This window comes from Trichechus manatus, unplaced genomic scaffold (genome assembly GCF_000243295.1).
Source record: "Trichechus manatus latirostris isolate Lorelei unplaced genomic scaffold, TriManLat1.0 scaffold00030, whole genome shotgun sequence".
NCBI lineage: Eukaryota > Metazoa > Chordata > Mammalia > Sirenia > Trichechidae > Trichechus > Trichechus manatus.
This window is the reverse complement of record NW_004443966.1, coordinates 13644244-13656512: the sequence shown is the minus strand read 5'-3', so window position 1 is coordinate 13656512 and position 12269 is coordinate 13644244. Positions and strand designations below refer to the sequence as shown.

At 36.5% G+C, this 12269-nt stretch overlaps 1 protein-coding gene across 4 annotated transcripts in view; it reads right to left on the bottom strand.

Annotated features, from left to right (window-relative positions):
- Nucleotides 1-12269, bottom strand: part of PIAS1 (protein inhibitor of activated STAT 1) — a 123571-nt gene that overhangs the window by 31342 nt on the left and 79960 nt on the right. For all 4 annotated transcript variants that reach the window (XM_004374692.2, XM_023729756.1, XM_023729755.1 and 1 more), the window contains 3 exons: nucleotides 9645-9735; nucleotides 8877-9011; nucleotides 2275-2380 (listed from right to left, as the gene is read on the bottom strand). In XM_004374692.2, the coding sequence (XP_004374749.1) occupies nucleotides 2275-2380; nucleotides 8877-9011; nucleotides 9645-9735 (332 nt within the window). The remainder of the gene's footprint in view (nucleotides 1-2274; nucleotides 2381-8876; nucleotides 9012-9644; nucleotides 9736-12269) is intronic.

The window sequence follows — 12269 nt, the reverse complement described above, 5'->3', positions numbered from 1 at the left end:
TTCTTTCAAGAACATAATAGTACCTGACTTGACTAATAAAACTTTGCCAGCAGAATTTATAAGACTAAGAATGACTTACAATAAATCTATAGGTAGATAAATTGATTCTTTAAAAAATATCTGGGATACCTGACAACACTTTTTTCTGTCAAGCTGTTTTAAACAATCTTTTAATTACACAATTAATTTGTTGGGAAAGTTATTTCTTTATATAACTTTAAACTTTAGATAACTTTAACTATAAAGGTAAACACCCAGCAGTACTACGAAAGGGCTGGTATTCTGCTTCCATTAACATTACAGCCAAGAGAGCTCTATGGGGCAGTTGTATTCTGTAACACATGGTGTCGTCACGAGTTGGAATCGACTCAACGGCAACTAACAACAACAACAACAACAAAGGTAAACAATCTCTGTGTGGAATCAATTACAACAGATTTCTTTTGGGCAGGATCCAAAATAATGTTTCATTGGTACCCAAGCCCAATAATTAAGACAAGACATAAATTGTCACAAAAATCCCACCCAATCAGCTACTTTCTCCACCTCCAGCACTGTATCAGAGTTGAAATAAATAACGTTTGCTACTTAACAGTGGCTAAGAGTGGTTCCTTGGAGAAAATAAAATTCCAGGCTCATCTTCCCACTCTCCCTCCAGGTGGTGCTATAACTACAAGTGGAGAATCGTTAACTGAGCAAAGACAGTTTGCATTATTATTATTATTCTGTAATATAACAGCTTTATTTGCCTTATTTCTTGGTATCCCCTTTCCTACAAAGGCTCACATAACTCCATAATGCTTTCTGATTAGATCTAGCACTATATGACAAATATATGAAGATTCTCAGTGGAACGACCAGGAACGGACTTCAGCAAGATAGTAAAAAATGAAGTTCTTCACTTGCACTCTCCTTCAGGGAGATCGCTATCCCTTTTCCGTTCTCAGGAGCTCCACTGTCTCCTTCTCCCTGCCTGCCAGACGGTGCCTCCACTCCTCCAGGCCTAGCCAGTGCTGTCATTCTAGGCTGGCAAGGAATGGCTACAGAGGCATTAGCCAAAGGTGTGCTGCCTCTGACTCTGGATTATTTGCATTTTTTAAAAAAGCCCTTTTAATACAGAAAAATCCTTCAATGAGCTATCAATATTATGATGATCTGCATATTGATACTCAGAGGTAGAAGGATCTTTTACTCTGACAGAGAAACAGGTTACAGAAAAAGATAAAAGCTATGCTCCAAAGGGAAGTGAGAGAAAAGCTGACCTTATTATCTTAGTTCTTTCCACCAGAGTGTTCCTAAGTACAAATCTGACAGTGGGCTTCATTAACCAACTCACATCAAGGATACTTAAAGGGAAGCTATCTAACCCCTGCCTGTAAAAGCTTTGTTCCCTATGTGTCCAGTCCTCACCCCTAAATCCATCCATGAAGAATACAAAAAAGAGAATGAAGGCAGAACTTAGTTCACCTCTTTGGAAAGGCCACTGACCTCTGGCCTTAACTCTCAAAAACTGAGGCCAGATTGTTAACCAACGTCATAAAACAATATGTGTACTGACTGTTTAATGAGAAACTATTTGTTCTGTAAACCTTCACCTAAAGTACAATTAAAAAACAAACAAACAAAAAAAAAAAAAAACTGAGACCAAAATAGTCTATTTGAAGACCTAACTAGGTCTCAAATTCAACATGTCAAAATGAACCATCCAGTAATCCCCATCTATGAACCCAGACTTGGGAGATACTTTAGAAGTCACCTGGTCCAAACCTCTCAACAGATGAGGAGTATGAGACTCAGAGTAGAGTGACTTGGCCAAGGTCGTATGACTGATTAATAGCAGAACGCACTTCATTATTACTTATACCACCCTACTGACTTTCTTTATACTTCGTTAATGCTAGGTTGTGTTTTTCTAGATAATCTGCAGTCTAAAATAACTCTCTTGAAATATATACCAAGTTTCTCTTCCATCTTCTAGAATTCCTTAACTAATTATCTATTTTATGAAGCTTTAGTAAAATATTCTTCCATGTTCATGTATTGGCTATACAAGTTAATTTTAGGATCAATAAAATATAGGTCATGACAAAGCTATTAAAACTACTCTCAGGTCTTGTTTTACCCTAACTCACAGAAAAGGTTCAGTGTTTTCAATCCTGTATGACAGACTCTAGTAAAGGACAAACCCTAAAATTTCTTGAGTTGAGACAATAGTCTTCTAACCTATAACAAAGTATTTCAGCTACATAAATGAAATAAGTTTATCATACGTACTTAAAGCTCTAGAATGATCCGGATTCCTTATTCCCTTTGCTCGTAACCTCTGAAGAAGAACTGTTGAGGACAACTGTTTTACAAGATATACTGCCATGGAATAGTTCTGGAAAAAAAAAAAAAAAGAAAACAAACAACATATGTAAGTAAATAGTACATCTATTTTAATCCCACACTGATAGGGAAAGAAAACTAACACTTGTTAAAACACCTATTGTATGCCAAGCCTATCTTAGGTGTTTTTATTTAATACTGACCAAAAAGCTGCTGAGGTGGTCATGTATCTACTTTTATGTATGAGGAAAGTGAAGCGTAAAAAATTAACTTGCCCTAATTTTACAACTTTTAAGTGACAAAACCAGCACTTAAACTCAGGTCTGTCATGCTTCTATATTACCTGACTACCTACACTTGAAGCTAATTAACTTAAGGCCCGATATAAAAGAATACTGTTAAGACCAAATATAAACCAAGGCTGATACGACGTCAAAGTCATCATAAATGGTGTTTAGTTGATGACAGATATTTCTAAAATAGTGGCTATTTTAAAAATTATTAATGAGATTGACTTCCTAACCTATCCTAATTTATACCTTTTAACCTCCTTTTATACCTTCAACCAGTTCTTGAAAAGATCCTACTTGAGCAGTTATTACTACAAAGCTCTTCAAGCAAAGGGAATTTTAAAGAAGCTGCTGGTTTGGCAGATAAATATATGAATATCTACTGCTGGCAGAGAAGAGAACAAAGAAAACAGTTAATCAACAAGCCAAGACAGAGTGAAAGGCACATGACTGAGTTAGAAGAAGAAAAGCGGGTTGAGGCTTATGTAGGGTGGGAGAGAGACCTAACTGAGAAGAACCGCTGTTCATTCAGTGTTGGGATCAAGAGGAAGATTAAGAGATTTGAAAAGAAGCAAAAAGAAGAATAATTACTGCCATCTTATATTTTATAGCTACATACAGTTTTCAAAGTACTCTACACACATATACTATCTATTTCATTTCAACATCACAGAAGGCCTATAAGATAGAGGCAGGAAAGGTATTTTTCTGTAGGATAGGTATTTTTCTAAGTGAAGGGGCTGATGAAACTGAGGCACAAAAAGATTATGTAATCTGTCACGATCATGGAACTGCCTGGTGACAGTGCAGGCACTAGAACCCAAGAGTAGAGATGTCATGAGAACGGACTTAATGACCAAGGCTGGTGTACTCTCTACAGTTCTTGCCTTCACAGACTCTACTTGCTTTGAGCCTTTTAATCTAGCCCAACACATGTTCCAATTTTCAGTTACTCTCACAATTTTGAAAATGCATTCTCTTCTTTCGGCAACAAGAGAAAATATCCTCCAGTATCCTCTGGAAGGTCAAATTTTCATTTAAAGTTCATAAATCTATCCATGTTTACATGCTATGTTCTCTTTATAAACAAGAGAATTGAAGCATGGAACAGTTAAGTAACTTGCCCGAAGTCACACAGCTAATAAACTGCAGAACTGGGATTGAAACCCAAGTATTCTGGCTCCAAGGTTGTTGTCTTAACCACTAGGCAACAATGTCTCTCTACATAGGTTTTATCTGGAAGGGGAAAAAAAATGAAGTATCAAAGAAAGCTAATTCACTTTCATTAATAAATTTCACAATTTATTAATGACATTTTCATTAATAAATTTCACAATTTATTAATGACACTTTCATTAATAAATTTCACAATTTATTAATGAGGCACAAATAACCTTACAACTTTCCTAAATTTTAGAGCATACAACATACCATCTAATATAAAACCAAAAAGCTTCTTTCAGGAAAAAAGAAAACTTATTCACCTTTATTACTTACTTGTTTAATGCTTCAAGGAAGTGGAGAAATGCTAATTAACACTGAAATTATGTACAGACAACTTGAATCTTCAGAGCTAGGAATTACCCTCAGGCTTTATATAAATATTTAAGAAGAGATCAAGCAGAAACCACAGCTACAAGTTCAGTGAAAAGGTATGTTCACTCTAGTTGAAACATGTAACCAAATAAAAAAGAAAGCAGCAAGAATGTAAGGTAATAACAAATGCTGCTTGTACCAGTAATACGGAATTAACTTTTTCATCAAATAAAAGGGGGTCAGCAGCAAAAAACCCCCAAACTGAATAGTGGCATAATATCTCTTCTAGGCAGATGATGTTATACAGTTACCGCTAATTCTCCAAGGTACTACCTAACTCCAACTACTGACATGTTGCATCACTGATATTTTTGTCAAAGTCTTCTAAATTCTTTATACTAGTACCTAAAATATTTCTCTACAAACAATGACTGTAAATAAGTGATAAATGCGGTAATTACAACGAAGTAGGATAATTCTTCCTTCAGGTACTGTACTAGCTCTTCTATTCATTTCAATTCAAAATGCATACTTATAATGTTTCTCAGTAGCAACTAGTCATACAAATCTAACAGCAAAACAGTAACATATCCTACATGAAGAGTATCTTCACAAGTTGAATTAAAATCAATAATCTGAAAAGAAAATCTAAGAACTTATCAGAGTTCTGGGCTTTGGTTAAAGAATAATTTTATTTTTTTGTCTTACTTCAAAAAGGTTTCCAACTTGTTTAAGGCCAGGATTTTCACAAAGATCTTACTTAACAGACCCTCAAATCACTGAAGACAATTTTTTCTCTCTGAGGTTTGGAAGGCTTCCCATGGAAGAGTATCTCTCCCTCTATTCTAGTGTCATACAGCAGGAACCACGTTCTCCTCTCTCCACAGTTTCAAACTTGTTTCATATTTCCCCTTAAACACCCCTTGTTTCCTAGTTGGCTACAGTTTTCACAAAAGAAAAATATACTCAACCCTCTCTTCAAAAAGGAGAGGAAAAAAAAAAGATGGGAACCCTAAGTTACAGTAAAACTAAAACATTTGGAAGAATTTTTAAAATCTAATGGTGACATATTAATTAGTCAAAGGAAAAAGATATAACCCTGATAGATGTCAAAAAGGATTTTGATAAAACTCAAATCTATTTCTAACAAAGATATCCAGTAAAAGAGGACTACGACACATCACTGATGTAATTAAACTCTAAAGAAAATTAACAGCCATTATAATACTTAACGTAGTAACACTAGCAGCATTCTCATGAATATAAGGAAAAAGTCAAGAACGTCCACTTGCACCTGCATTATTTAATATTGTTCTAAAGGTTCTAGCCAGCACAACAGAACAAGAAGAAGAAATAATGTCATAAGCATTAGAATTATCATTATTTGTAAAACGATACATCTCAAACTCAAAACTGCCTACCTGGAAACCCCAAGAAATCAACTAAAAAGCTACTGGAACAAATATGTGAATTTAGGCACAAATTTTCAAAAATAACTAGCTTTTAAATAAACTAACAATAAATAAACACTTTAGAAAATGGATCTATTTACAAAATTAATAAAAATAATAACCAGCATAGTAATTAATTAAAACAAAAAAAGCAGGACTTATAGGAAGAAAACTATTAAATTCTGGAAAGTGTTAAAGAAGATTTGAGTAAATGGAGAAACATACAGTTCCTGGAGTGGGTACATTAAATATTGTAAATAAATTAATCTTCCCTAACTTAATCTACAAATCTAAAGCAATCTCATTTGAATTCCCAAGGAGGTATGGGTGCAAGGTGGAGGAGGAAGGAGAGGAAACTTCATAAAATTAACACTATAGTTCATCTGAAAGAATAAATGTTAAGAAATAGGAGTAATCTAAGGGAACATGTCTCACTCTCTGTAATAACCTTTTCTACTCTTCAAAGCCCCTATTTCTTCTCTCACTCTCAGCAGATTTACCTCACTTCCTATCTCATAAGTCATCAGATCAGAACTTACTCATCTCTCCAGTACCAAACAAATACACTCATCAATCCTTTCATTCTCCCACTAAATACAGCTATCTCTCCTATCTACTTTGAGTTCTTCCAACTATGCAATTCACTATTGATTATCCCTCTCAAGAAGACCCCTGTCATCATCTTTCAAATATGTTAAAGCTTCTCCTATTAAAACAAACAACTCTCATCCCACATTTTCCTCCAGCTCACCCTCATCTCTTTCCAAAGACATACTTTTATCATTCCCTATCTCCACTGCCTCACCTCCAGCTCACCACAATCTGGCTTCTACTCCCACCATTCCACCAAAACAGCTTGTGCTAAAGTCACTGCGTGTACCTGATTCAAAGGATATTTTTCAGACTTCAACACACTTGACCTCTCAACACCTGTTCAACACTGCCTACCATCGCTCCCTTTCTGAAGCTCCTACCTTATCTTTTCTCATACCCAGTTCCACCTCTCTGGCACCATTGCCCCATCTCCTCTTCAGGCTCATTCTCTTCTACCCAGGATTAAACGTTATAGTTCCTCAAGGATAGCTCTTAGGTGCTCTTCTCTTCCTACTTGGTACATTCCTCCTAAACAGCCCTGCCTGTGTGTCTTTTATACTATCGATATGCAGATGTCTCACACATTTTTTCCCCTCTAGCCTAAATGTATCCTTTGAACCCTATATGCCCAATTACCTAATTCAGGATATCTCAAAGGCATCTCAAACTCAAAAGCTTCAAAACTGAACTGAGGGTTTTCCCCATCTAGTGCTCCAACATCTCCTCATTCAAAACGAAAACCTAAACTTGGTCCTTTTTAGTGTTTCCTGTCTCAGTAATATCATGATTCACCTTGTTACCCAAGCCAGAAACCAAGGAGTCATCCCTGACATCTCCCTTTCTCTCATCCATTCGTCCATGCAATCCATCACTTAGTCCTTCAGATCCACCTACTTAACCTCTGTCCCGCTGTCAGTCTAGGCCAAAATACTTCCTCTCACTAATACTTCTGCAAGAGCTTCCTCCTAAGGTAGACTCTCTACCAACCTCTATTTAAACTATTTTCTACTCTACAGAGTACTTTTTTTTGTTTTCTCAGCAGAAATAAGACTCTGTAAACTTTTGCTTAAAAAGAAAACCCTTAACATTAGCATTATCTATGCAGTCCTCCGTGGTTTTCTACCTCTCCTGCCTCATCTCATATATTGCTCTTCCCCACTCTTCGTCCTCCAGCTGCAGTGGCTTCCTTTCAGCTTTTTGGAAAAAACTAAGCTCACCCCTGCCAGTGGACTGTTACGCAGGTTGTTTCCTCTGAACCTTTCGCCTAAGTGATTCCTACCCTTCTCTCAGCTCTTGGCTTAGGGAAGCCCTCCCTGACCTCCTTCTAGCTTAAAGCACCCTTTAATACACGCTTAAATCATCACGTACTACCTTTACAGTACTAACAAGTTCACGTTTTCCGTGTATGACCACCTGCCTGAGATCTCGCGCTCTATGAAAACAAAGACATTTTTCCCCACTGTGGCAATGTCAAGGAGCCCTGGTGGCACTCAGCTGCTAACCAAAAGGTCAGCAGTTTGAACCCACCAGCCGCCCTGAGGGAGAAAGATGTGGCAGTCTGCTTCCATAAAGATGACAGCCTTGGAAACTCTATGGGGTAGTGCGACTCAGTCCTACAGAGTCGCCATGAGTCGGAATCGACTCAATGGCAGTGGGTTTGGTTTACTGTTTACAATGCTGTCAGTTCTGAGTGCCACAATGCCTGGCACACAGTAACCATTCAGTAAATTTCAAATGAATTAGTGAATACATACGAGCTCATATCATAAAGCTTCAACAATCAAAAGACTCTAAAACTGTCCCAGAGAAAGAATGCCAGACTAGCAAAAAAAACAGAAAAACTTCAAAAATACATTCAGGATAAATAAAAATTAAATATAGTAACAGTGGCTTCACAAATCAGCATTTATTTAGTTAATGGTGTTATTATTATCCGACTATTTAAAAAATTAAAGCAGTTATTTACCTTAAGCCACACATAAATTTAAGATGAATTAAATCATTAAAGGTAAAATATGAAATCTTAAAATTCCAGAAGAAAAAATAAACAAATACACGTTGTTGTTGTTATTGCTGTCGAGTCAATTCTGACTCATGGCGACCGCATGTGTACAGACTAGAATTGTTCCATATGGTTTTCAAGGCTACGATCTTTTGGAAGCAGATCACCAGGCCTGTCTTCCGAGGCACCTCTGGATGGGTTTGAACAGACAACCTTTTAGCTAGTAGTTGAGCACTTAAATATTTATGCTACTCGAAAACCAAAACAACCGAACTCATTGCTGTCGAGTCGATTCTGACTCATAGTGACCATAAAGGACAGAGTAGAACCGCCCCATAGTTGTTTCCAAGGAGCGCCGGGTGGATTCAAACTGCCAACCTGTTGGTTAGCAGCAGTAGCTCTTAACCACTATGTCACCAGGGTAATGATATACAATCATTAGTTCAAACATGCATATATATATTTATTTACTTGTGTATGCGTGTATGTGTATACATATGTGTGTGTGCATGTATTTTTTAAATGAGAACACATTGAAAATTCATTGTGAGATAAAAATAAATTCTTTTGCAATTTATTTTACAAAATCATTTACTTATAAGCTCATGTAGCCATGGAGATTATTAACCCTCTTAGGTTAATACAAATATCTGGCAGAAACAAAAATTTACTTACTCTTCCAATCTCTGCAGTCCAAGAAACAACAATGGTGTTTGGTACTGTTGTGGACAATCGGACAAGTGAGGTGATATTAATTGGTCGGCTGGGTCGCTTTGGTTCCACACCATTTTTAGTAGGTGGAAGATAACCCTAAGAATGAAATAATTTCTTTTATTCAAATTTCCATTCCTGAACAAAACACCAAAACCTACAAACTACATGCTAGAGAACATGAATATTTTCATTAATGAGCAAAGAAGCAAACATTTAAGTTTCCTGTGCTATTATTTCTTGAAACAACACTACAGACTCACTGTAGTAAGCCTGAGAAAAACGACTGACAGACATAAGAAATCTTTACAAGTTAAGAATTAGAAGAATTAATAAAGAGCTTAAATAAAGTCTGTAAGAAATATTTTCAAGGACACCAAAACAATACCTCTCTCAGCCCGTTTAAAGCATAGCACCCTTCAAATCTCCATTCTACCCCACGCTTACAGGTCCACATGAACACAGTTGAGGTTTCATTGAAACAATTTCTTCTCCCCTAAATCTAGTACAAATCTAAAGCTCTCACACCCAAGTCCAAATCCCAGACTATGTCTCCATAGCTAATGTTATAGCTGCTAATTATACAAAGTTGATACAAGTGTTTCACCCAGTCACATGAAAATATATCCAAAATAAAAAAGTTTTCTTAATGAAAAACTACAATCACAGCTGTGATGACTTATTTGATAGCTACACTGGCAATGCATTTAAAAAATAGCTTTTAGGACTTACTGGAAGGCTGCAAGGTTTTGTATTCACTTTCACACAAAGATTGGGTGGGAAGTGATCTTCCTGCGGACAACTGGTTTCTGATAAACAAAACCTAAACAATAAAAAGTTTAATTTCCTTTATTAAAGCATGAAATAATATTTTTGTTCAATAGCTAATTTAAAAGATGATCAACTCTTAACAACAAAAAAGGGAAAACTATAAAAACTGGCCATTTCACATGATGAATAAGCACATTTGAACAAGTTTAAAATAAACAATTCTGCCAATGTAGAGTTTCAGTGATCATGACTATCAACCTGTAGTTGTCTTCATGACATTGTCAATCATTAGTTCAAGCATGTTTCGAGGAGCACTAGCTTCCTGGGATATTAAGATGTTAAAAGGCAAAAGAAAAAAAAAAGTTCCGTAGTTGAATAAAATTTAAGAAATTCTGAAGCAAAAAAATCACACTACACTTCCTTAACACAGAATTTCTCAGAGGTTTAAATAGGCTAATATGCACTGTGACTCTCTAAGAGGAAGATACAGTATACAGTATTCTCAAATTTGTTTGTCTATGAAATACTTTTTTGGCTCTCAACAGAACATACTGAAAATGCTGTTAAGTCTACCCCCAGGACCAAGGTAATCCATTAGCTGCTCAGAACTAAAGAAACTGAATAATAACATTACTTGTGTTATATCCACATGTATTTAGAATACTATTTTAGAAACTTATTAAAATACATATTTCTAAATCAAATGCATAATCTTTTGCGGAAACCAAGGATAGCTATATAATTTATAATTTCTCTATTCACGCTTATATAGATAATGGAATAAATTATTATTTTGCTATTTATGACTCTATTCTTTATTACTTCCTTATTCCCAATATATACTCGAAGCTCATTCTACCTTTACAGAACGTTCATGACATGTTTTAGTTACATGGTATGGAGAACCCTATCTCTGAGTCCTGTGAAATATTCATCACACACAAACATCTTCCCTCAACACACAGGGCGTGAGGTCTTAACGAGCGGGCCACAGAATCTGCATATGGGAAGGGTCAAGAAAATAGACAAATTTTTATGTAAACTTTTTATGGGTAAATATAAATGTTCATCTTTGGGGAGACAATCCATAGCTTTCATCAGATTCTCAAAGGGACTTGTGTTGCTGTTAGGTGACCTCGAGTCATTCCGACTCATAATGACCCTATGTACAACAGAATGAAAAGCTCCTGCGCCATCCTCATGACTGTTGTTATGCTTGAGTCCACTGCTGCAGCCACTGGGTCAATCCATCTCTTTGAGGGTCTTCCTGTTTTTTTGCTGACCTTCTACTTTACTAAGCATGATGTCTTTCTCCAGCGGCTGGTCTCTCCCGATAATATACCCAAAATATGTGAGACAAAGTCTCACCATCCTCACTTCCAAGGAATATTCTGGCTGTACTTCTTCCAAGACAGATATGTTCGTTCTTTTGGCAGTCCATGGTATATTCAATATTCTTTGCCAACACCATAATTCAAAGGCATCAATTCTTCTTCGGTCTTCCTTATTCATGACCTAGCTTTCGCATGCATATGAGGCAACTGAAAATACCATGGCTTGGGTCAGGCACGCTTTAGTCCTCAAAGTGATATGTTTGCTTTTTAACACTCTAAAGAGATCTTCTGCAGCAGATTTGCCCAGTGCAATGTGTTATTTGATTTCTTGACTGCTGCTTCCATGAGCACTGACTGCGGATCCAAGTAAAATGAAATCCTTGACAACTTCAATCTTTTCTCCATTTATCATGATGGTGCTTACTAGTTCAGTTGTGAGGATTTTTGTTTTCTTTATGTTGAGGTGTAATCCATAATGAAGGCTGTGGTCTTTGATCTTCATCAGTAAATGCTTCAAGTCCACTTCACTTTCAGCAAGCAAGGTTGTGTCACCCGCATAACACAGGTTGTTAATGAGCTTTCCTCCAATCCTGATGCCATGTTCTTCTTCATATAGTCCAGCTTTTCGGATTATTTGCTCAGCATACAGATTGAATAAGTATGGTGAAAAGATACAACCCTGATGCACACTTTTCCTGACTTAAAACCATGCAGTGTCCCCTTGTTCTATTCAAACGACTGTCTCTTGATCTATGTACAGATTCGTCATGAGTACAATTAAGTGTTCTGGAATTCTCATTCTTTGCAATGTTATCTATAATTTGTTATGATCCACACAGACAAATGTTTTTGCATAGTCAATAAAACAGGTAAACAACTTTCTGGTATTCTTTACTTTCAGCCAGGATCCATCTGACATCAGCAATGATATCCCTCATTCCACGTCCTCTTCTGAATCCAGCTTGAATCTCTGGCAGTTCCCTGTTGATGTACTGCTGCAATCACTTTTCAATGATCTTCAGCAAAATTTTACTTGCCTGTGATATTAATGACATTGTTTGATAACTTCTGCATTCGGCTGGATCATCTTTCTTGTGAACAAGTATAAACATGGATCTCTTCCAGTAGTTTGGCCAGGTAGCTATTTTCCAAATTTCTTGGCATAGACAAGTGCGCACATCCAGGGCTGCACTGGTTTGTTGAAACATCTCAATTGGTAATCCGTCAATTCTTGGAGCCTTGTTTTTCGCCA